Raw genomic sequence first — 25,300 nt, forward strand, 5'->3', positions numbered from 1 at the left:
TAATATCATGCTTTCCTTATCAAAGCTACCTCCATGATTTAAAAGCAATGTCATACGTCAAACAACATCAATGTGTAGCTTGAGGTTCACATTGACTGCAAGTACTAACACACATGTTGATGATCAGCTGTACGTGTCACACTCTATGTGGTCATAAGTACGAACACACATGTTGATGATCAGCTGTACGTGTCACACTCTATGTGGTCATAAGTACTAACACACATATTGATGATCAGCTGTACGTGTCACACTCTATGTGGTCATAAGTACGAACACACATGTTGATGATCAGCTGTACGTGTCACACTCTATGTGGTCATAAGTACGAACACACATATTGATGATCAGCTGTACGTGTCACACTCTATGTGGTCATAAGTACGAACACACATATTGATGATCAGCTGTACGTGTCACACTCTATGTGGTCATAAGTACTAACACACATGTTGATGATCAGCTGTACGTGTCACACTCTATGTGGTCATAAGTACGAACACACATGTTGATGATCAGCTGTACGTGTCACACTCTATGTGGTCATAAGTACTAACACACATGTTGATGATCAGCTGTACGTGTCACACTCTATGTGGTCATAAGTACTAACACACATATTGATGATCAGCTGTACGTGTCACACTCTATGTGGTCATAAGTACTAACACACATGTTGATGATCAGCTGTACGTGTCACACTCTATGTGGTCATAAGTACTGACACACATGTTGATGATCAGCTGTACGTGTCACACTCTATGTGGTCATAAGTACGAACACACATGTTGATGATCAGCTGTACGTGTCACACTCTATGTGGTCATAAGTACTAACACACATATTGATGATCAGCTGTACGTGTCACACTCTATGTGGTCAAAGGTATACGGACAGCCAAACACTCCCACAGCACACTGGGAACATCCTGTCCTGTTAAACTGGGACGAGTCCACTGCTGTGAAAACATCACTGGAGGTTAACGCAGTGAGATTTCAATCAAATGGAACTAAGATGCCATAAAGTATACAAGAGTATGTAGAACGCTGTCCACATACTTTTGGCCATGCAGTGAATATGAGCCTGTGTTGTTGAAACGCGTCCAAATAACTGCAGAATCTCCACATTTTAACTTCATTCTTTGTCATATTTGTGTTCATGTACGTGCATTTGAAAGGGATGTGTCACTTCCAACAGATCTGTGTGCCTTATATATATAACACACTGTATAAAGAAACGACTGTGAATCACATGTTCTGTGTTAACAACTCTTACAAACAGCATGTTGAAGGAGACACGTCCTTTTGAACAGTGTAGCTGCAGGTGTTTGTCCGTCATGTTCTCCTGACGGAGCATTCTAACCCGTGTTTACCTTGCAGGCAGACATCCAAAGCTAAAGCTAAAGCTAAAGCTAAAGCTAACGCTAACGCTAAAGCTAAAGCTAAGTCTAAACAGAGCAGCGCTGGCAAAAGGTAATCTGAGGATGAACCGGACTTCAAGCCGTCTGAAAAGTCGCGCGCGCGCACACACACACACGCGCTGCTTCCACCACACGAACGCATTGATTCAGACTGATGAGAGGCAGACAGTTGTGTGTTCATAAGAACAGAAAACAATGTTAGCTGCTTGAATATTTAGTCAAAGTACTGCTGGAACGAATGTGCAGAATTAAAACACTAAAACTATGCAAACGATTCCATAAAGAGACATTTTCTGAAGAAAAGGAAACTTGTTTCCATCAGTTAAATAAGAAGATTGATCCCAGCTTAGCTTAGCTTAGCATAATATATTTACTGTACAGGCACAATAGTGTATCAATCTTCTCCTCTCACTCGTTACATTACATTTATTTCGCTTTTTATCCAAAGCAACTTACAGGAAGTTCTACATCTAGAGACGATGAGAGATAAAGATGTTTTAGATTTTAGTTTATGGGCCACGATGCAGTCAAACAGACGAGTTACTCCTGGCAAAGAAAGTAGTTTTGCATATTTACTAAAAAGTCAAACAGTGCCTCTAATTATTGCAAGTTCAGCATATACGATGAGCTTCACTTTACTGCTGTGCGTTTATCCTTTTGTCCAACATGTTTGTATGATCAGAGCGGATATCTGTGGTCCTTAGTTCTTACTGTAACATGAGCTGATGGGTGTGCATGAGCTCAAACAAACGCACACACCAGCTGATATCTTCATGTTGTCTTTGTAGACGAGGAACGTTGTGTTTTCAGTGATTCATTCATTTGTTTGGTCTTTTTATGTTATTGATTCTCAGCATTATGTCAAAACTTCACACTAGAGAAGAGACAAAATAAAGTATTCTCAAAGCAGAGGGCGTGTATACTAAGTATATATATATATATATATATATACATACATACTGTGTATCACAGGTATATTTATATATATATATATGTATATATATATAGATACTGTATATCACAGGTATGGCTTTGGGACACAGTTAATGTTTCCTTGTCTGCGCTCCCTCCAGGTTGTATCTGGAGCGTCAGAAGAACTTCTTCCACATTCACTCGGTGGCGTGTTCGGGCACGGAGGTTCACCTGGCAGCCTGTCCGCTGGAGTTCAGCAAGCCCAACGCCACGTCCACCTGCGAGGGCGGCACGGCGGCCGTCGTCAGCTGCATGCCGGGGCCGCTGTTCATTCACAACACCGGCATGAAGAAGAAGCTTAAGACTTCGGTAAAGTAGTCTTTAAATCGCTGAATAGTCCTTTTCCTCAGCAGATATGTTGACTTGTTCCAGTAGGAAGAAGCACAGGTGTGTCAGACTTCATGAAACATGTCTCGGCTCTTTTTACGTGTCCCAGTAAGTCATGATGGTAAGCATGGACAACACCATCACCCTGAAGCTGGTCAGTTATTGACCTGCTTTTCCTCCCACGACATGTCAACATGTAGTGTGAAGAAAGGTTGTGGGATGTAGTTTATTACTTCATTTAAAGCCCGTCACTGGAGGAGAAGCGCAGCAGAGCTCCATCACTCTGCTGAGCATCACATTTACATCTGGACCTTGTAAACAGCTGTGGACTGAGACTCACGGTCTTCCTCAGTAGATGCATTTAGTTCGGCTGTCATGGACATAACGGCATGAAATGTTACGCTCTTTTATGAATTAGACTCGATTTAAATGCTATTTTATTTTCCCTGAATGATTTCATTTCTGTTTTCTAACGTGACGAGAACAAAGTTCTTTGTGAAATATTTCTAATTTTGAGTAATGGAGTTAGACAAAATTAAAATAAGACTAACTCCATTACAGAAATATGAAAACTCATTGACGACAGATCAATATACAGTATATAGAAATATTTATATCTTTTAATAATTGAAGCAGTCTAAATTAATGAAACCATCTTCTGTATCCGATCTTTAGAGATCGCTCCATTAAACAGTTACTAAAGCGTATGAGCCAATAGCCGGCCGTCTGACAGCCTGATCACATGACTGTCGGTGCCTCCAGGCTGCTCGGAGGACAGAAACAAACTGGAGTTGTACGTGTCTGCTTGTTATAGAGCAACGTGAGGCTGAAGGGAGGAGCCGTGGTGGGCGAGGGTCGGGTGGAGGTGCTGAAGGGCAGCGAGTGGGGAACCGTGTGTGACGATCGCTGGAACCTGCAGTCGGCCGGCGTCGTCTGCAGGGAGCTCGGCTTCGGCAGCGCCAAGGAGGCGCTCACTGGAGGCCGCATGGGACAAGGTCAGTTCAACAGTGATGAAAATAAGAGGTTTCAAATAACACAAGCCGGTCTGATAATCCTCGTCTGATAAATCTATAATAAAGACAATAAAGTAGTTCACCTGTTTGAGAGGAGGCCCAAACACTGATATGTGTTATGATGTTCAACCTAAGTGTGATTTGGCAGATGTAGCTCCTGTATGAAGGAGGCGGTGTAGCAGCAATCTAACAGCATCATAAATCACATTCATATAGTCACACTAAACAAAATCTGTTTTTTCTCCATTTGTTTGTGAGACGATGTCAAAAACAAGGCGATAGACATTTGAAACTTCATTCCAAGACCTCAATAGAACCTCTGAGTGGAAAGAAAGGACATTGGGTACAGCCCTTCGTGATGATAATAATGTTAATCCTGTCTCACGAAATCCTTATTTCATATAATTGTTTATTTGTTAAAGGTTAGCCCAGTGCTTCTGTGCTTTGCATTAAGTCCCTTAAAGGCAGGATGTGTCTATAATATCAGACATCAGTCTTCAGCCATCCATCTGCAGCCCGTCTTACCCGGCAGCTCATCTCAGATAGTGTGTGTGTGTGTGTGTGTGTGTGTGTGTGTGTGTGTGTGTGTGTGTGTGTGTGTGTGTGTGTGTGTGTGTGTGTGTGTGTGTGTGTGTGTGTGTGTGTGTGTGTGTGTGTGTTCATCGTTAGAACATGGAGGTGGTGTGTAGTTTGTTTTGGTAAACTGCCCACAGATTCCACCAAAGAAGAAACAAGCAGTCCTTTGAAGGGCAGTTCTCAGAAGCGCTGGGTGGGGATGTCTCCTCGTGTGTGTGTGAGTGTGTGTGTGTGTGTGTGCGTGTGTGTGTGTGTGTGTGTACGCTATGATTTCTACCACAGAGGAAGTCGTTGGAGGAGACTCTGTGCTCAGAGGGAGGTCAGACCACCACCTGGCTGAATTCATCCAAGAAACGTTCCTCAACGTCACGGCTGAAGGAATTTTCTTTCACGGAAATGTCCTGATACAATCACCTCATGGTGCTGTGACTTAGTAGTGATGGAGTTCAGAGGGTGAATGTAAACCAGGCTGTCGCTGACGGAGAACATGCATGCTCAGCAAACATGCACTCCGGTTAAAAAGTGAGCTATATGTAGTTTGACTACCAGCTCTGTATGGAGACGTAGAAATCTGAACTGATATCAGATCCTGGGCATCTGAATGTGCCTCAGTGGGCCTTCGTCTGGTCCTATCAGCTGTTATGTTCATTGAGTCTATGTGCTTTAAACAGTGATTCCACCTGTATCCAGTTCATCAAAGGGTGAAATAGTTACATTAGTATCGTTGGAATAAAGTAGAAGATGGTAGCCAGCATGACCTGTAACAGAAAATAAAACCAAAACGAAATAAAATTTTCTTTTATTTGGTTTTTCTTGGCCCAGTTTTCTCACTCGTCTGAGACTCAAAAGAAACAGGAACTAATTCATCTGATCTGATCTATTTAATGGTTTAAGGCTCATTACATGCTGCAGTGGTTGCAACACATTAAACATCTGTACCCCATTCAAACCCACACATTTTTATACAACCCATAGTTGCTATTAAAAGGATTTAAAAACAGACAGAATTTGATGAATAAACAAGAGAACTGGCAAGTTCAACCTAATTGTCTCAAGAGTGTAACGGGTGCCGACCATGCGGCAACCTCCGGTTCTGCCGAGTGAAGCCGATGCTTCATGTGTTAAAGCTGCATTCTCTCTAGTGTCCACCAGGGGGCGGCTCCTCTGGTTGTATCGAAGTCTATGAGAAAATGATGTCACTCCTCCACAGACCAAATATGTCACTTCCTGTTCACTGGTTGTAAAAAAAACAAGATGCCGACAACTAAAATGTCGAACTCGAGGCAGTCCACGAACCAACGGGTGACGTCACGACAACTACGTCCACTTTTTATTTACAGTCTATGGTTGTGACACGAAAACTGCAAAAATTAGCAAATAGTGTCGTCAGCACTTGAAACTAAGTTTCTTACAGCTGAAACACGTACGTTTCCTTCTACTGCTGACGACTTCATTTCTTAATTTTGTAATTTGATGAATTGTCTTTTGATAACAGTTGATTCTGAGTTTCCTTGAAAAACATTGAACTAGAAAATGTGTAATTGCTGATAAATGTTCTAAATGTATTATTTGATCAAACAACTGTTAATATAGAAGTGGAGAGAAACTTTGCCTGAGCAGTCGAACGAATCCAACAACAAGTCTGTTTTCTGTAACCGTGACTGTGTGACTGTGTGTCTGTGTGTTTATGTGACTGTGTGTCTGTGTGACTGTGTGTGTGTGTGTCTGTGTGACTGTGTGTGTGTGTGTGACTGTGTGTTTATGTGACTGTGTGACTGTGTGTCTGTGTTTATGTGACTGTGTGACTGTGTGTGTGTGTGTGTATATGTGACTGTGTGACTGTGTGTTTATGTGACTGTGTGTTTATGTGACTGTGTGACTGTGTGTTTATGTGACTGTGTGTTTGTGTGACTGTGTGTGTGTGTTTATGTGACTGTGTGTTTATGTGACTGTGTGTTTATGTGACTGTGTGACTGTGTGTTTATGTGACTGTGTGTTTGTGTGACTGTGTGTGTGTGTATATGTGACTGTGTGTTTATGTGACTGTGTGTGTGTGTGTTTATGTGACTGTGTGTTTGTGTGACTGTGTGTTTATGTGACTGTGTGACTGTGTGTTTATGTGACTGTGTGTGTGTGTGTATATGTGACTGTGTGACTGTGTGTTTATGTGACTGTGTGACTGTGTGTTTATGTGACTGTGTGTTTATGTGACTGTGTGACTGTGTGTTTATGTGACTGTGTGTGTGTGTGTTTATGTGACTGTGTGTTTGTGTGACTGTGTGTTTATGTGACTGTGTGTGTGTGTGTATATGTGACTGTGTGACTGTGTGTTTATGTGACTGTGTGACTGTGTGTTTATGTGACTGTGTGACTGTGTGTATATGTGACTGTGTGTGTGTGTGTATATGTGACTGTGTGTTTGTGTGACTGTGTGTTTATGTGACTGTGTGTGTGTGTGTATATGTGACTGTGTGTTTATGTGACTGTGTGACTGTGTGTTTATGTGACTGTGTGACTGTGTGTTTATGTGACTGTGTGACTGTGTGTTTATGTGACTGTGTGTTTATGTGACTGTGTGTCTGTGTGTTTATGTGACTGTGTGACTGTGTGTCTGTGTGTTTATGTGACTGTGTGACTGTGTGTTTATGTGACTGTGTGTCTGTGTGACTGTGTGACTGTGTGTTTATGTGACTGTGTGACTGTGTGTTTATGTGACTGTGTGACTGTGTGTTTATGTGACTGTGTGTCTGTGTGTATATGTGACTGTGTGTCTGTGTGTATATGTGACTGTGTGTCTGTGTGTTTATGTGACTGTGTGACTGTGTGTTTATGTGACTGTGTGACTATGTGACTGTGTGACTGTGTGTTTATGTGACTGTGTGTCTGTGTGTATATGTGACTGTGTGTCTGTGTGTATATGTGACTGTGTGTCTGTGTGTTTATGTGACTGTGTGTCTGTGTGACTGTGTGTTTATGTGACTGTGTGTCTGTGTGTATATGTGTCTGTGTGTTTATGTGACTGTGTGACTGTGTGTCTATGTGACTGTGTGTTTATGTGACTGTGTCTGTGTGTATATGTGACTGTCTGACTGTGTGTCTGTGTGTATATGTGACTGTGTGTTTATGTGACTGTGTCTGTGTGTTTATGTGACTGTGTCTGTGTGTTTATGTGACTGTGTCTGTGTGTCTGTGTTTATGTGACTGTGTGTCTGTGTGTCTGTCCAGGAATGGGTCCGATCTACATGAACGAGGTGAAGTGCATCGGCCACGAGAGGTCCATCTGGAACTGCCCCTTTAAAAACATCACATCAGAGGACTGTCAGCATGTGGAGGACGCTGCCGTCCGCTGCAACGTGCCCCACATGGGACTCGAGGACTCGGTCAGAGCTGAACCTTCTTACTGCAGTGATTCATCTTAAAACTCTTCTGTTTAGTTGACACTGTTTTGATACTATTTATTGCCCCAGATAGCACAATAATGATCTAAATCATTGGTGGACATTGGTTAGCTGCGTCAGACTTTCTTCTGAATAATGTAGCATAGGACAGACCTTGTATTACACTGTTAATGTTTTATCCATTCATTTAGCTCTTTGCTGCTCTAAACGTCTTCTCGGTTTTGCATGTGAGTAACATGTAACATGTAACGTGAGCTTAAGAGCTGATACTCATCTTCACTCTCTCCCGATACTTCTTCACTGCTGCCACAAAAAACACTCACGTGAGTTCAGAATTAATTGAAACCATCTCAGACCTCATTCTTATTCTTATTATTCTTTTCTTTGCGACAGCAGTGACTTCCTGTTAACAGAGTATTTCTGGTTGTGCAGTGTGTACTTCACCAGATGATACTCCGTGTTTCCTGTAGATACACACCGAGGACGGACTAAGTGGATAAAAACTCTGCAAGGGTTCACGCTCATCTTTTCAATTGGGGTCACGTGACATGTAAACCGTGTCGCCATTAAGATTTGCACCAAAAGAACTCCTCACAGATGAAGTTCTTTCTCCAGCCCGGCTCTCGTGTATCTACGAGCTTTGCTCTGCTCTCTAACCCCCTCGGCCCCACACACAGATCCGACTAACGGGAGGGCGGACCCGTTACGAGGGCCGCGTGGAGGTGCTGGGCTCGGACTCGAACGGGACGCAGAGCTGGGGTCTGATCTGTGGAGAGACCTGGAGCACCAAGGAGGCCATAGTGGTCTGCAGGCAGCTGGGCCTGGGCTACGCTAACCAGGGCGTGCAAGTAGGTTATTAACACCACGAGGCCAACGTCCTGCAGCAGAGCAGAGCTGCTCTCACCAGCGGCATATGCACATATAATATACTGTCATCAACACTTCATTTCATTACAGTCAGGACATTCAAAGCTGTGAATATATGTTCAAACATGATCAATACTTCTGGTCAATCACATACTATGTAATATGTGCAGCACTAATCTGGTAACACATTCTAATATCTTCCTAAACATATGCTACTTTGGGTATATGTGTATTCTGAGTGTTCTTGAACATTGCAAGTGTTAATGACAGTACGTTATAAGTTCCATATGCAGTAGAAGCTTCTTTTCTTCCTACATGGAAGATCATGATACCGTTTTGGTCTTTGCTCATGAAGTCACTAATCAAACTCAAAGAGCAGCTCACCACTAAAGCCGAGTGGTGAGCTCATCTGGAAACCACGCCGACGCTCTGCAGGCCTCGAGCCGCGTAACCACAGCAACGCTTCAGCAGCAGCTCTCCACCGCCGGAGGACTAGAAGCCTTAGCTTCAACCCAGACAGCTCAGAGACAGGACAGGAAGTGTGTTCCCCCCACTGACTCCCAGCAGGGCATGTCTGCAGATCCGGATAGTGGGAGGCCGGACCACTTATGAGGGCCGGCTGGAGGTTCAGGTTGGCTCCAAGTGGGGCACAGTGTGCAGCACAGGCTGGACCACAAAGGAAGCCATGGTGGTTTGCAGGCAGCTAGGGCTCGGCTACTCCATGCATGCCGTCACTGTAAGTAGACCAGAGCGTGAAGTCACCTGTTCCTCCGTGAGATGTTGAACAAATGTATTGTTTAAAGGAGAAACGTACTCCGAGAAAACACAGAATAATCATGATTAATAGTGAACAAAAACAACAGTATGACAGTCAAGTTACAAAGTTAAAGACGAGACGCAGGACGAGCTTGATCAAAGTGTCTTCACATACAGAGTACACTGAGGTATACGACTGTAAGAACTGATTACAATATACTGGCTCATTAAAAAGAATGAACTCATTGATTTAGAGATACTTCAAACATATCACATTATTATTACAATCCACACACAGTGAAGTTATTGTCCTCCAGTGATCATAAACGCAGCTTTACACCAGAGATGAGTCATGTGTTCCTGAGGACATCTGGCTGAACTCTCTGCAGTCTGTGCACGGTTGTCTCCTGACCGCTGCGCTTGTTTCTGTTTGTCTGCTTGTGTCTGAACCCTCCAAGGAGACGTGGTACTGGGACAGCAGCAACGTGACGGAGATGATCATGAGCGGCGTGAAGTGCACGGGGAGCGAGATGTCTCTGAGTCGCTGCCAGCAGCACAAAACCGTCAGCTGCCAGAAAGCGGCAGCAAAGTTTGCAGCGGGAGTCATCTGTTCTGACAGTGAGTGAAGGAAACAAGGAAAGGAAAGGACACGCACACACATGTGTTCCTGATCTGTAGACAAGAACACACAGAATCCAGAAACAAGAGCCAACGGACATTTATGGAATAGAAGCATCAAGTGGCACAAGAAGAAGAATCAAGTAAAGCCTGTTCCATTGACATGAGGAGTGTAACTCGAGCCTAACCCCACTGCCCCCTCTACGCAGCGACCTCTGACCTGGTCCTGAACGCCCCTCTGGTCCAGCAGACGGTGTACGTCGAGGACCGCCCCCTGCACATGCTCTACTGCTCTGCTGAGGAGGACTGCCTGTCCAAGTCTGCAGCCAAGGCCAACTGGCCCTACGGACACCGACGCCTGCTGCGCTTCTCCTCCCAGATCCACAACATCGGGCGGGCTGACTTCAAGCCCAAGGCCGGGCGCCACTCCTGGGTCTGGCACGCCTGCCACGGGTAATATCATCTTTCATCACCTGCAGATAACTGTGTGGATGAGACAGACTGGAGTTCTAATGATGCTTCTATCATCTCATTTCTCTCAGTGGGCGAGAAAAACACAAAGAAATGAAGTTTACACCAACGCAGCTCCATTATTTTGTCATAGAAGTGTTTTGTGTTGTCCGTTATCAAAGCAGTTATTGTCTCATGTCTGTCATGAACAACGTGTTCTCTGTGTTTTACAGCCACTACCACAGCATGGACATCTTCACCCACTACGACCTGCTGAACGCCAACGGGACCCGAGTGGCTGAGGGCCACAAAGCCAGCTTCTGTCTGGAGGACTCTGACTGTGAGGAGGGTGAGTCTGATCCAGAGTCCAGCAGCAGAGCGACAAGTGCACGATGTCAGCTGTCTGACACGTCTAAACTCGTGATAACAAAGGCAAAGACACAGGAGCTGCCTGAATCGAAGAGGCATCATGAAATACTTCATGTTGGATTCACTAATGCATCTTAAAATCAATGGATCTCATCGATTTGCCTCCCAGGTGTTTCTAAGCGCTACGAGTGCGCCAACTTCGGCGATCAGGGCATCACTGTGGGCTGCTGGGATTTGTACCGACACGACATCGACTGCCAGTGGATCGACATCACGGACGTCAAGCCTGGAAACTACATCCTGCAGGTGAGCAAATACCGCAGCTGTCCTACAGCCAAAGAAATATACATTTATATCTCTACATATGTACAGATATTTATATGTATTTATATGTCTATTCTGTTTTTAAAATGTTCCTTTTATGCTTCTGACCCCTTCAGATTGTTATCAATCCAAATCAGGAAGTGTCTGAAAGCGACTTCACCAACAACGCCATGAAGTGTAACTGCAAATATGACGGACATCGGATCTGGCTCCATAACTGCCACATTGGTAACCGACTAACCCCTCAGACGAGCAGATGACTTCATGTCACCATGGTTACCTGGTGTATTCAGACCTTCGTCTGTAACTGCTCTGGTGGTTGTGTTTCACCCCGACAGGTGATGCGTTCAGCGAGGAGGCAGAGAGGAGGTTTGAGAAATACCCCGGGCAGCTCAACAACCACATCCCTTAATCCAGCGTTCAGTAGAATCACACTTCACCAGCTGAACAACCACATCCCTTAATCCAGCGTTCAGTAGAATCACACGTCACCAGCTCAACAAGCACATCCCTTAATCCAGCGTTCAGTAGAATCACACTTCACCAGCTCAACAACCACATCCCTTAATCCAGCGTTCAGTAGAATCACACTTCACCTGCTCAACAACCACATCCCTTAATCCAGCGTTCAGTAGAATCACACGTCACCAGCTCAACAAGCACATCCCTTAATCCAGCGTTCAGTAGAATCACACTTCACCAGCTCAACAACCACATCCCTTAATCCAGCGTTCAGTAGAATCACACGTCACCAGCTCAACAAGCACATCCCTTAATCCAGCGTTCAGTAGAATCACACTTCACCAGCTCAACAACCACATCCCTTAATCCAGCGTTCAGTAGAATCACACTTCACCAGCTCAACAACCACATCCCTTAATCCAGCGTTCAGTAGAATCACACTTCACCAGCTCAACAACCACATCCCTTAATCCAGCGTTCAGTAGAGTCACACTTCACCAGCTCAACAAGCACATCCCTTAATCCAGCGTTCAGTAGAATCACACTTCACCAGCTCAACAACCACATCCCTTAATCCAGCGTTCAGTAGAATCACACTTCACCAGCTCAACAACCACATCCCTTAATCCAGCGTTCAGTAGAATCACACTTCACCAGCTCAACAACCACATCCCTTAATCCAGCGTTCAGTAGAATCACACTTCACCAGCTCAACAACCACATCCCTTAATCCAGCGTTCAGTAGAATCACACTTCACCAGCTCAACAACCACATCCCTTAATCCAGCGTTCAATAGAATCACACTTCACCAGCTCAACAACCACATCCCTTAATCCAGCGTTCAGTAGAATCACACTTCACCAGCTCAACAAGCACATCCCTTAATCCAGCGTTCAATAGAATCACACGTCACCAGCTCAACAACCACATCCCTTAATCCAGCGTTCAATAGAATCACACTTCACCAGCTCAACAACCACATCCCTTAATCCAGCGTTCAGTAGAATCACACTTCACCAGCTCAACAACCACATCCCTTAATCCAGCGTTCAGTAGAATCACACTTCACCAGCTCAACAAGCACATCCCTTAATCCAGCGTTCAATAGAATCACACTTCACCAGCTCAACAAGCACATCCCTTAATCCAGCGTTCAGTAGAATCACACGTCACCAGCTCAACAACCACATCCCTTAATCCAGCGTTCAGTAGAATCACACTTCACCAGCTCAACAACCACATCCCTTAATCCAGCGTTCAGTAGAATCACACTTCACCAGCTCAACAACCACATCCCTTAATCCAGCGTTCAGTAGAATCACACGTCACCAGCTCAACAACCACATCCCTTAATCCAGCGTTCAGTAGAATCACACGTCACCAGCTTTGTCTTCAGGTACCACGATGCATTCCCCGCATGCTATCTGGAGTCATGGAAGAAGCCAACAGTAGTTCCCTGAATGTGTTTTATATCCTTGAATATTCAAGCGCTAATGTTTCTCTTTCCTCCGTCTAATGTTCTATTTTTACTCCAATGAATGTTGTGAATGATCCGAGTTATGAACGAGCTGTTGATTATGTTCTGAAAGCGAGCAGGTTCCGCGTTAGCACATTGCTGAGGCGGTAGCTGGAAGAGATGCAGCTCTGTGGGAGTCTTGCTGGTCTTCATGCTGATCAGATCACAACAGTTCATGTTAGCTGCACATTGGCTCTGGGCTGAAGGTTTTCACATCAGTTGCCGGTCAGTTTTCTGCCATCTTGGTCACAGAAATGGTTTTGGAGTTACAATATTTTGTGAATGTATTTATTGCTCGTTCTTTGGAGCAGTTTGAAGCCGTCTGTAGCTTTAGTCTGTGTATTTCTATTCATAGTCATTTCGGGTCAGAACTTAGACGTTATCGGGCAAAACAAATACAAATACCCTCAAGATGTCTGTGCTGATGTGATCTCACCGCTGCACCAATAAAGAGGAGAGGAATGATGACGATGCACCTGAGAGACTTATTTTTATAGAAACTGTGTGAAGTCTCATCCTGGCAGGTTTAGGGACGTGGCTCTCAACATGTTGGGCTCGTGACCCCTCGTGACCCCTCATGACCAGTTCAAACCATCAGGTTTTCACAGACGAGATGGTGTTTGTGTTTTGGTGCATAAAATAATAAACACAGTAAGAGGAAATATAAATATCAGTAAGTGCTGCAACCGTCCAGAAACATAAATATAGAATAGATACATGGACAATGTAAACATGTATGTAAATATGTACAATATATCTGATTACGTATTTGTTTTTTTGAATCATCCAGAACCTGAAAGAAAGAAAAATAGAATAAAGGAGTCTGAAATACATAATTTGGGGTTCCAAAAATATCTATTTTTTTTCACCATGATAACAATCTCTCTAAAATCCTCATTTTATTATTTTTTATTTTTAGATTAAGTGAACTAGAACAATGCATTTGTCTTGCTGTTGACTCTATTCGACCAATATTGACTTTTGTTCGTTGATATTTGATTTCATTTGATCAATGAGCAGTTTGGGGAAACGTTTGCTGTTTAAATCCGTCTGAGGATGAATTGACCCTGTTGGGCTGAAGAGATACTCTCTGGGTTTTATGTTTTAACTTCTTTCAGAAACAGATCGACCTCTGAATGAGAGAATCTTTACACTGAGTGGAAGCTGCATGTCATGACCAGCTGCTACTCCGGCGTGCTGCTTGTAATCCCCGCCTTCGCTGCCACGGTTGAACAATCCCGTTAACCTCGGTTACCGATCGCATGAGCGCGCTGCGTTACGGCAGCTCGGGTCACCGGCTGTGATGTTGACCGCTACGGTCAGTCCACAGCGGGAGTCCTCTCAGTGACGCCTGCTCACAATGAAACCACTGGAACACACACAACCCCGGTCATCTTGCACACAATTACTGATCACATTCCCGCTCCATTAATATCTACACTGTTCTATGAAGCAATTCATTTATTATTCATCCAAAGTAACATTTTCAAGCATCTATGGAAAAATATTCAGTTTAAAATAGAGAAAAAGCAGAAAATCCTCAGATTATAATTTATGTGTAAAAATGACTTCAAAATGATTCATTGATTATAAAAGATGGATAAGTTGTCTGTCAATGAACATATTTGAGCTCAACTCCACACACTCGATTAGAACCATAAGAGAAACAGATGAAGAATTTTAAATCTTCTTCAATGACGAGATTATTGTTTGTTTGTATGAGGTGTATATTTTCTTTACTCTTTGTTAATGTGGCACGAGCACCGAGAGACAACACTCAGGTGTGTCTCTTCAGAGTATCACCTGAGGTCAGAGGTCATGTTTATTCCTGCTCCTCACACTAAAGCATCGACCTGCACGTGGCCTGAGGAAGAGGATGAACGGGTTCAGCAGCACGTTGTCTCACACGAGAAGCTTAATGCCTGAAACACGTTTACACTGAGCGGCGCTGCTCACAGCGACCCCTAGAGGGCTGCAGCTGCATGTGCAGGACCAAAGTGATGGTGCGACACTCATCAGACTCCAGAGCAACACAGCGTCCATCTAAATGTCTCTTTAGAGGGAACGACCACACATGAACTCATATCAAGTCCGGAGCGACTTCTAAATCTCAGGTTGTGTCATTTGAAGGATGATTATCGGTCGTAAGAGGGGAACGTTACCGTCGTCTTTAGGAAATACTGAGGACACAATATCCTGACATTTTATAGAATTAGAGATTAATCGCATATTAATGTGAACCTACTCGCTACAGTAGGATAAAGACAAAAAGATCATAAAGGATTTGATGTATTCATGGCTTTATTCTCAGTAATCATCGTTGAATGCAGTGTTTCTAGTTATTCCTGTCACACACCATTGTTTAATAGCTTGCTGGTCAAATGACTTGTTTGGTCACCGGCTGTGGATCTGTGTTGCATATCACACCTCTCTCTATCACATATCACACCTCTCTCTCTATTTTCAAATTAAAACAAATTCTCCCCAAAACAATCCTCTAACGACGACCTAAAGGCCGAACACTTCATATTGTGCTTCAGTGACCGTGGAGCCTGCAGGTTCACGAGTCTGTCAGTCGTCTGGTGCGTTTAGATTTATTTCTTTATATTAATAGTCTGAAAACACATCTCAGATAATGTGAAAGAAGAAAGAATATAAAGCAGAAACATGAAGAATAAAAGCAGGAAATTAAGCTTTAATCTAGAAGTCATCTGCAAATGACTCTCGCATAGTTCTTAGTTCTTACAAACGCTGAATGTTCTTCTGCCTCCGGGGTGGATGAGACTGAACTCGGCTCACAGTCCTGATGTCCATCCGTCTGCTGTGCGTCCTGAGACGGACACACAGCGGGTCTCTGCTCTGCGTCCTGAGACGGACACACAGCGGGTCTCTGCTCTGCGTCCTGAGACGGACACACAGCAGGTCTGCTCTGCGTCCTGAGACGGACACACAGCAGGTCTCTGCTCTGCGTCCTGAGACGGACACACAGCAGGTCTCTGCTCTGCGTCCTGAGACGGACACACAGCAGGTCTCTGCTCTGCGTCCTGAGACGGACACACAGCAGGTCTCTGCTCTGCGTCCTGAGACGGACACACAGCAGGTCTCTGCTCTGCGCCCTGAGACGGACACACAGCAGGTCTGCTCTGCGTCCTGAGACGGACACACAGCAGGTCTGCTCTGCGTCCTGAGACGGACACACAGCAGGTCTGCTCTGCGTCCTGAGACGGACACACAGCAGGTCTGCTCTGCGTCCTGAGACGGACACACAGCAGGTCTGCTCTGCGTCCTGAGACGGACACACAGCAGGTCTGCTCTGCGTCCTGAGACGGACACACAGCGGGTCTCTGCTGTGCGTCCTGAGACGGACACACATCAGGTCTCTGCTCTGCGTCCTGAGACGGACACACAGCGGGTCTCTGGTGTGCGTCCTGAGACGGACACACAGCGGGTCTCTGCTGTGCGTCCTGAGACGGACACACAGCGGGTCTCTGCTCTGCGTCCTGAGACGGACACACAGCGGGTCTCTGCTGTGCGTCCTGAGACGGACACACAGCGGGTCTCTGGTGCTTCACTGCAGCGTCGTCCGTTTCACAACCCTCCCTTCTTTGTCGATGGCAAAGTTGTAATTCTTTGGATTGTCCAGAGCTTCTTCTATACGCTGATCCAAGTTCTCCAATGTGATGAAGTTCTTTGCATCCTCCTGTAAGAGTCACATATGTTGAGATCAGATTTAGGAATTCAACCACCGTGTTATTTTGAGGCAGAATTTCAAATTTTCCTCTATTTTGTCGACCACAAAACATGAAAAAGTAGCAATTTGAATCAACATGTTTTACTCTAGTTTGGAGGAAGAAAGCAGATTCGGGAAAATAAATCATACCTGCAACTTCAGAATCTCCTTCTCTTTCTCTTTGATGAATTCTTGCTGCTGCTGTTGTCGCTGAACGACGGCTTCTAGCTGCTGACGCTCAGCGTCCTCCGTTTCCTTCTGGATCCTCAACATCCTGAGAGAGACAGAGCACAACGTGGGCCGATACTTTGGGAAGATAATGGAGACCAGGAGTGGTTGATCCTGAAATGAGCTTTCTACTGTTCATGCTGTGACGTGGAGTTTCTTCTTACCGGACTTGGAGTATGCGGAGGTTCTCCTGGGTGTTGAAGGCCATGAGGGCGCGATGCTCCTCCGCCTCCTGCCTCGCCCTCTCCTCCGCCAGGGAGCCCGTCTCCTCCTCGTACTTCTTCCGAAGCACCCCCTCCTTAAACTCCAGGCTGACGAGACACGGAGGAGAGACCCATGGCAACACAAAAGAGAATATTTCACTTTAAAGTACAGTGTTCAACTTTAAACTATCAAGCGCACAATATTTCACAACTCTGACAAAATGACGTATGAATAATTTTCAGGAATATTTTTTGAATCCTGGTAATATCAAGGCTGCAGCTATAGATTATTATCTCTCATTTATGTTTTTAATAAAGGACCAAACATTTATGTTTGTCAGACACGGGTTGAGGTGTACGTGGTTTTAAAACAGAAGCGTGTAACGAGAGATAGTCAACGTCAACGCAAAGTCATGTTGCTGATTTATTCTTTTGAAGGAAATGAGAATTTGGAAATTGTACGATATTGAAACAGCATGCAGATTGCTTCTTTTGATTTGTCGACATATTAACGAATATTTTTAATTAATCAGTTAACCGTTTGGTCTAAAACATGCCAGACTTTGTGAAAAATGCTTCTTTTGTCGAATAGTACAAAAGATATTTGGCTGACCTTTAAAAAAATGGATCTCTGTTGGACTGGAATGTATATATTTGTTAATTATTATATATATATATATACACACTAATACGATGAATCACTTTAGTCTTGTTTGAGTTTAACTGTACTTATTCTGTCTTTGTGCTGCAACAAAAAAAGAATTTCCCTTCTGGGGATCAATAAAAGTTCATCTTATCTCATCTTATTTACCAGCTTCCTTCTAAATAAACACATTTTAACACCGTTAGATGCTAATTTAAAATACTTCCTCACACTTCTTATAGATAGTACCAGCTTTGTACACAGCGAGGATTTGACCATTGCAAGGAATGCAAATTCTCTTGCAATACCTGAAGTTCTGGCTGTAATGTGTTGGATGAAGATTGAGGGACCAATATCCGGTCTAACGTTTGTTTGGGGGCCACAGATTTTGAACAGGGAGACAGAATTTGCCACAACACCAGGTGACCAGTTAACGTACCGAAGCGCCCTCGTGATCATCTGGTACTCCGTGTATCTCTCCTTGAGGACGACCATCTCCGTCGCATCGACCGGAGGAGGCACCTTGATTCGCCCCTCTTTGGACTTGGCCACCGGGTCGGTGCGGGACTTTCTCCCCCGGACAACCTCCACGATCACGGGGCTCCTGGGTGCGAGGAGCCGGGTCACCTGCACGCTCCTCCCGCCGATTACCTGGAACATGACGGGGTCGAAATGTGGCTCCCGGGGTGCAGATTGTAAGTCGCTTAACGTAACAGGTTAATCAAAAGCGTTTGAAAGTTAACATTGAGACAGAAATGTTGTCGACGAGAAGGCAGCGGCCATTTTGGTAACCTCTGACCGGCGGAAGTAATTAGCAACGGCTAAGGCGTCCGTTAGGCTCTACCGCCATCTGTAGGTCGCAGAAGATGCTTTCTTACATATCGATGCCATATACCGGGTATGAAGCACGATGTGCTCCTTATCGATGTATTAAAATAGTTTTCATCGTTAATGGCTCCCCTACACCGGTGTTAGAGTGCTAACAATAATGGCAGATAGATAGCTACGAAGCTAGGTAGCTAGTTAGCTTCACAATTGTTAAGCAGGCAAAGATGTAAAAACAGTTTATAAGTTACTTTGTCAAACACGTGCAGTGGTGGAAAATGTACCCAAATCCTTTATTTAAATTAGAGTAGCAATGTTATTTTGTAGAAGTACACTGTTACAAGTAAAAGTTCAAAGGTATTCTTGAAGTACCAACAGCACAGTAGAAATAATATAAAATATCAGAATAATACTAAATGACTGAATTATAATAATTGATGAATTAATGTGTACATGACTTTAATGTTGCAGCTCATAAATGTGGATACGATAAAGTCTTATTCTAACCTATAATAACACATCATTTCTTTGTTTATTTTATTAATCAATAACGCTGATTCTGATTCATCTGAATCTGCAATTTACGTAGTTATTAATTAAAAGTAAAAGTACAGTGTTTCTCTCTGAATTGTAGTGGAGTATAAGTATAAAGTAGCATTAAAGTACTAGTATACTAGTACAAGTACCTCTATTATACCTAAGTACAGTACTTAGTAATTGTGAGGTGGGGGGTTTATTTGAGTGTTTTAGTGATATTGGAGCCTTTGATTAGTCTCACGATGGCTGTCTATTGTCTGTGTTGTTTGTAAAATGTGTGTTAAAATAGATGCCTCGTTTACTGCGAACCAAGTAACCTGAACCTACAACTAAAAATAACAGACTTTGTATTTGATGTTCTCAACAGAAGAGACCAACTGAGAGAGGGACACAATCCTTAATGTTCTGTATGTTGAGCTGTATGATGTATGAGGTATGAGGTACAAATGAAATGTTTGTGTATATCTTCCTTCAGGGTGCAGTGGGATGTCAGCCTGGTGACGGATGATGCTGAAGCGAGGTACCAACACATTACAGCTACAGTCAGCGTGCCAAGAACATGCAATGATGGTGAATGGTGCAGTGGCATTGAGAGGAAGGCAGCGAGGAGAAGTTTAAGCAGCATGAACCGCTCCATCAGTCTCAAATGAAGACAGGAGATGTGAAGTGATTTGCAGGTCAGTTATATGTTTATTCAGCTGTTACAGGTACACCGAGCGTGCAGACTTTGTATTCGTTTCACAGATGTAGCATTTAGGTCTAACATCAGCAGACGAACAACAAGGAGCTCCTGCACTTATCTTTCAGTTTCATTGTTTAGCTTTGAATGAACTCACAGAACAGAAAACAAATGGAATGCAGATCAGCTGTGAGACGCACTGCATGAATAGAAGGAGAAACCAGTAACAATTTCGTCTTCCAAAGCATTTACACGTCCAAACGCTTCAATTAGAAGTTTACATAACCAGCCAAATAGAAAGATCCAAACCCACTCTGGTTTTTAAACCAACCAATATGTCTTGTATTTGTGTAAATGCAGAGGAAGAATAACTAAAAAGGACAACAATGGGTCTTTGATCTGGTGAAAACAAAGGTTTTAAGGTCACTGGCTCACTGACTGCTAGAGAACCAGGAGTGCAGGACAATGCAGGATGCATTGGGAGAGTTCCTGATCAATACCGCTGCAGCTGTCCTGCATCACTTCAAACACAGATAAAGTCCAAGCATCAGAGATGAAGGGATAGTTGTCCTCCTTCACAAACAATTGGTCAAATGTTTGCACAGCGAGGGATCAGAAGAGTCGAATAGTAACTCTGCTGCTTGGACCTTCACCTGTGTGACAGAGAGGAACTCAGCCAACGCAGTACAGCTGTCCGACGTAGCGATGTCACCAATGCAGTGCAGCCGCTCTGCGTCTTGCAGGTTGCCATCTTCTTGATGTGCGGTGTCAGAACGTGTGGAGAAGAAGGGGGACTTCTGGTGGACCTCTTGTTGAGCACAAGGGCGCATCTGTCTTGAGAAAGGATGAGCTTTGGTTTGGGGAGGAGTAAAGGATGGGGGAGTATTTGGGGGAGAGAACGTAAAGGAAACGAGGGAGGGAGAGGGGTGATGTTCAGGTCAGGGCTGTGAAGGTTCAGGTTGATGCCGTGCTCGTGGCGTTTAGGTTTCAGTTGAGGGCGGGAAAGGAAGGGTAAGCCAGACGAATCTCTTCCCCCTCCAGAAGTTTCCTGGAAAGAAAACACGTTATCTTCATCCTGACTCTGCATTTGTTCACGTATGAAAAACAGAATTTTTGTCTGTCGGTCGTGTGAAAGTAGAGATAAAATAAACATCTTTTAGAACACAGTCATAGAATCATACACATTTGATGAAGAGGAACCGAATGTCCACATCCAGCTCTCACCTGTACGCAGCTATTTCAATGTCGAGGGCCATCTTCACATTGAGCAGGTCTTGGTACTCTCTCAGGTAGCGCGCCATCTCCTGCTTGGCGTCAGTGATATCCCACTCCAGCTCACTGATCCTCATCTATAAGTGCATGAAAAACACAGACATTCATTATCACATATCCCAGTGAGTGATGCTAGACACCGGGCTTCTTCTCCTGGAAGAGGTTTGCTCCGTTGTGCTCCCACAGTTCATCCGGACACTCGCTGTGAGCCGGCCAGCATTTCCTGCTGAGCTCTACTTTTCAGGCATCTGATGGAGGCCAGAAGCCCTTTACATGCCATCGTTCCTCTTTCTGCTGGAGGAGAAGATCGCTCCTGCTCTGAGAGCACCAGACCAGGTCCCACAGGCTGGCTAACGTTCCCCTATTGGGTGACTATTCAAGCAGATCAGGATCCAGTAACCCTCAGTCACCTGGTACTTTGCCACGTCTTTGGCCTGCGTGTCCTCCAGCTCCTCCAGCTGCTTGTGAAGGGAGTCGATGACGTTCCGGAGACACTCGATCTCAGAGGAGCGGGACTGAAGCAGCCGCCGGTACTCCGTGGTCTCCTCCCGGATGGCGTGCACGGCCTCGTTGTTCTTGCTGGCCGTCTCCGCCACGCTGGTGAACTTGCCCTTGTACCAGTCCTCGGCGGTCTGCATGTTCTTGCCGGCCAGCCGCTCGTACTGCGCCCGGATGTCCCGCAGGGCGGTGGAGAGGTCGGGCCGGGACACCTCCGCATCCACGCTGATGTTGGCCACCTGCAGCTGGGCCTGCAGCTCTGCCTGCTCCTCTGCAAAGACTTTCTTCAGGAACACCATCTCATCGCAGAGAGAGACCACGGAGGCCTCGGCGTCACAGTTGGAGAGCACGGCCCTGTCGGCCTCCTCCCTGGCCCTCTGCAGGGTCTCCTCGGTATCCATGCGCCGCCTCGCTTCCTCCTCAAAGCGCTCCTTCATCTGCTCGTACACGTCGCGCAGGTAGTCTCTCTCCGCCTCCATCCGCATCTTGTCCCCGTTCTCCGAGTCTATCATGGCCCTCAAACTCCGCGACTGCCCCTCATAAAGCGTCTGCAGGCGGGACGGGTCGTTCTGACGCCTCCTCAGCGCCTCCAGCTCGGCCAGCAGGGCTCGGTTCTGCTGCTCCAGGTGCCTCACCTTGTCGATGTAGGTGGCGAAGCGGTCGTTCAGGTCCACTAGCTGCTCCCTCTCCTGGGAGCGCAGGCCCATCAGCTCTGTGTTGAGGGAGCTGGCCTGAGCCAGGTCCATCCGCTCAGACCCGTCTGGCAGGGAAGAGGAGAGCAGCCTCGGGATCCTCTTCCCCGACGGAGGAGCTCGAGGAGCAGAGTAGAGGGAGGAGGACCTGGAGGATTTGGTGGTGGACTGGGAGCCTCTGTAGCTGTCCCAAGGGCGGCGGGAGGAGAAGGAATCGTAGCTCATGGTGAATTTTTTGTTGTGGATTTTTTTGTTTGTTTAAGAAAAGGATGTTTTTAGTTTCAAAAGGTTTTTTTTTTATGTCCCCCTTGTTCTGCACACCATCGGTGAGGATGAGCGGGTGTTTTGCACTGCACCAGCTCAGTGATGCTGCAGATCCCTGGCTCTTATAGAGTGAGGCTGCCCCCCCCCCCTTCAGAAGCAGCTGTGCTGTCAGCATCCACCAGGCCAATAGCAGCCTGCTGCAGTGAGCAGAGAGGAGGTTGGTCTGCAGACTCTCTCTCAGCCTACACAGGCAGACGTGATGTGGTAGTGCAGCTTTTCTTTTAATCTGCCCGAAACATTGCATTGCAATCAATTCCTCTCATAACTCTGCATCTCTGTCGGCATCTTTTGCTCCACTTTATTCCCCGAATGCAGGCTCCGATGCATCTCTCAAAGAATAAACACATCCGTGTTATTACAGTGACAAAACCCGTCTCTCTGTTCATCACTGCTCTTCATTGTTTCCTGTATTGCTATGAATGTCCTTCACGATGCTCTATATAGTGCTAATCTTCCCAGAGAATCCGTTTGATCTGATTGTACGTCGATGAGTCACTGATGTCCAGACACCACCGAGGAAGAATCTGTATCTGCTGACACAGAGAAACGGTGCTGCGTAACATCCAGGGATGAGTCAGATGAGTCAGAGGGACAGGAGTCGATTGTCATCTGTTGCAGACGCTTCAGCTTGGGACAGTTGTACGACCTTGTTCACCCACAAGTCAATCACCATGTTTCTCTCCACTGACAGCTGCAGTGTGTGAGTGTGTAGCTGCAGCAGGACAATGCATGCAGTGCAGCACACGCCTGCTGTCCCTGTTAGTGTTATTCAAGCTGTAACGCAGGTCACTCATAAACAGTTTCACAGAACGCCGTTTGCTTTGTGGTGCTCAAGGCCCCACAAGAAGCATTTGATAACTCGATGACAAATAGTTTAAGGTTCCTTAGAAGGGCTTTCTACCGAAACACTGCCAGCAGCAGGCTCCACATTAAGGTCTGTGAATAATATCATCAAAGACAAACACCCAGGAGATATAAGAGGAACACTCCCGAACACCAACGCTCAATGAGTCTCTTGAGTTCCATTCGGCTGCTCCAGTTGCATGTTCGCTCACTGTCGTGACGTAGCAACACCTTTTCATGTCATGACAAGTCTTCTGACAAGTCTCCTGACAAGTTTTCTGACAAGTCTCCTGTCTGCTGTGTAGAAGCTGATTCTTTCAGCTCCATGCTGCGTCAGTACGCTGGAGAACGTTGCTCCTGTCACAGACGTGTGAGGCTGATGTGCTGATCGTGGAGCATGAACACTGGGCTCCGATAGAATCACAGCTGTCAGAGGCTGATCGGGTCCATTCATGTTGTTGCACTTCTGACTCGTTCAATGAAGCTCATTGATTGGTTACCGTTTAAAGGGACAGCTCACCAGCAAGGCCTGTGAGTCATCATCACCTCCGCTGTCCTTGATGTCCCTTGATGTCCCTTCATGTCCCTTCATGTCCCTTCATGCTACAATGATGTTCCATAACTGCTCCATGAGAAGGAAACTGAAATATCAACCAATCAACATGCAGACATGCTGACAAGGAGATGTTTTCAAGTGCGGCATTGAGCAGGAAGGTTCTTCACAAGTCCTCAGACAGGTGCGCTTACACACAAGTCAGACATGTGAGCTTACACACAAGTCAGACAGGTGCGCTTACACACAAGTCAGACAGGTGAGCTTACACACAAGTCAGACAGGTGCGCTTACACACAAGTCAGACAGGTGAGCTTACACACAAGTCAGACATGTGAGCTTACACACAAGTCAGACAGGTGAGCTTACACACAAGTCCTCAGACAGGTGAGCTTACACACAAGTCAGACAGGTGAGCTTACACACAAGTCCTCAGACAGGTGAGCTTACACACAAGTCAGACAGGTGCGCTTACACACAAGTCAGACATGTGAGCTTACACACAAGTCAGACATGTGAGCTTACACACAAGTCAGACAGGTGAGCTTACACACAAGTCAGACAGGTGAGCTTACACACAAGTCAGACATGTGAGCTTACACACAAGTCAGACAGGTGCGCTTACACACAAGTCCTCAGACAGGTGAGCTTACACACAAGTCAGACATGTGAGCTTACACACAAGTCAGACAGGTGAGCTTACACACAAGTCAACCAGGTGAGCTTACACACAAGTCACACAGGTGAGCTTACACACAAGTCAGACAGGTGAGCTTACACACAAGTCAGACAGGTGAGCTTACACACAAGTCAGACAGGTGAGCTTACACACAAGTCAACCAGGTGAGCTTACACACAAGTCACACAGGTGAGCTTACACACAAGTCAGACAGGTGAGTTTACACACAAGTCAGACAGGTGAGCTTACACACAAGTCAACCAGGTGAGCTTACACACAAGTCAGACAGGTGAGCTTACACACAAGTCAGACAGGTGAGCTTACACACAAGTCAGACAGGTGAGCTTACACACAAGTCAACCAGGTGAGCTTACACACAAGTCAGACAGGTGAGCTTACACACAAGTCAGACAGGTGAGCTTACACACAAGTCAGACAGGTGAGCTTACACACAAGTCAACCAGGTGAGCTTACACACAAGTCAGACAGGTGAGCTTACACACAAGTCAACCAGGTGAGCTTACA

At 45.4% G+C, this 25,300-nt stretch overlaps 3 protein-coding genes across 4 annotated transcripts in view; 1 reads left to right on the forward strand and 2 right to left on the reverse strand.

Moving 5' to 3' along the window:
- loxl3b (lysyl oxidase-like 3b) overlaps nt 1-13,892 on the forward strand; it is a 24,545-nt gene extending 10,653 nt beyond the window's left edge. The window contains exons 5-15 of one of the 2 annotated variants that reach the window (XM_079286386.1): nt 2,494-2,701; nt 3,534-3,714; nt 7,534-7,688; nt 8,384-8,554; nt 9,154-9,309; nt 9,788-9,947; nt 10,157-10,400; nt 10,631-10,746; nt 10,936-11,072; nt 11,207-11,318; nt 11,429-13,892. In XM_079286386.1, coding sequence (XP_079142512.1) covers nt 2,494-2,701; nt 3,534-3,714; nt 7,534-7,688; nt 8,384-8,554; nt 9,154-9,309; nt 9,788-9,947; nt 10,157-10,400; nt 10,631-10,746; nt 10,936-11,072; nt 11,207-11,318; nt 11,429-11,502 — 1,714 coding nt within the window. In that variant the 3' untranslated portion in view covers nt 11,503-13,892. The remainder of the gene's footprint in view (nt 1-2,493; nt 2,702-3,533; nt 3,715-7,533; nt 7,689-8,383; nt 8,555-9,153; nt 9,310-9,787; nt 9,948-10,156; nt 10,401-10,630; nt 10,747-10,935; nt 11,073-11,206; nt 11,319-11,428) is intronic. The other variant, XM_079286385.1, reaches the window with a different exon arrangement.
- A 2,448-nt stretch (nt 13,893-16,340) lies between these two features.
- Nucleotides 16,341-18,655, reverse strand: mrps26 (mitochondrial ribosomal protein S26). Its single transcript, XM_079286230.1, has 4 exons — nt 18,313-18,655; nt 17,192-17,338; nt 16,950-17,073; nt 16,341-16,769 (listed from the first exon to the last, which is right to left on the reverse strand). Exons 1-4 carry the CDS (start codon nt 18,531-18,533, stop codon nt 16,638-16,640), a joined length of 624 nt encoding a protein of 207 aa, XP_079142356.1. The 5' UTR covers nt 18,534-18,655; the 3' UTR covers nt 16,341-16,637.
- Nucleotides 18,656-19,914: 1,259 nt separating this feature from the next.
- On the reverse strand, nt 19,915-22,721 carry neff2 (neuronal intermediate filament family member 2). Its single transcript, XM_079287309.1, has 3 exons — nt 21,597-22,721; nt 21,139-21,263; nt 19,915-20,962 (listed from the first exon to the last, which is right to left on the reverse strand). Exons 1-3 carry the CDS (start codon nt 22,599-22,601, stop codon nt 20,902-20,904), a joined length of 1,191 nt encoding a protein of 396 aa, XP_079143435.1. The 5' UTR covers nt 22,602-22,721; the 3' UTR covers nt 19,915-20,901.
- Between the last annotated feature and the right edge of the window lie 2,579 nt (nt 22,722-25,300).

The sequence above is a fragment of the Melanostigma gelatinosum genome, assembly GCF_949748355.1.
Source record: "Melanostigma gelatinosum genome assembly, chromosome: 16".
In the NCBI taxonomy this organism is placed as follows: Eukaryota; Metazoa; Chordata; class Actinopteri; order Perciformes; family Zoarcidae; genus Melanostigma; species Melanostigma gelatinosum.

Excerpts from the sequence above, each read along its gene's own strand:
- mrps26 (XM_079286230.1), bottom strand. The coding sequence starts at position 18,533 with ATGTTCCAGGTAATCGGCGGGAGGAGCGTGCAGGTGACCCGGCTCCTC. Across the intron at positions 17,339-18,312 it reads ATGATCACGAGGGCGCTTCG|CCTGGAGTTTAAGGAGGGGG; the intron begins GTACGTTAACTG and ends GTGTCTCGTCAG. Across the intron at positions 17,074-17,191 it reads CTCCGCATACTCCAAGTCCG|GATGTTGAGGATCCAGAAGG; the intron begins GTAAGAAGAAAC and ends TGTCTCTCTCAG.
- neff2 (XM_079287309.1), bottom strand. The coding sequence starts at position 22,601 with ATGAGCTACGATTCCTTCTCCTCCCGCCGCCCTTGGGACAGCTACAGA. Across the intron at positions 21,264-21,596 it reads AAGACGTGGCAAAGTACCAG|ATGAGGATCAGTGAGCTGGA; the intron begins GTGACTGAGGGT and ends ATGCACTTATAG. Across the intron at positions 20,963-21,138 it reads ATTGAAATAGCTGCGTACAG|GAAACTTCTGGAGGGGGAAG; the intron begins GTGAGAGCTGGA and ends TTTTCTTTCCAG.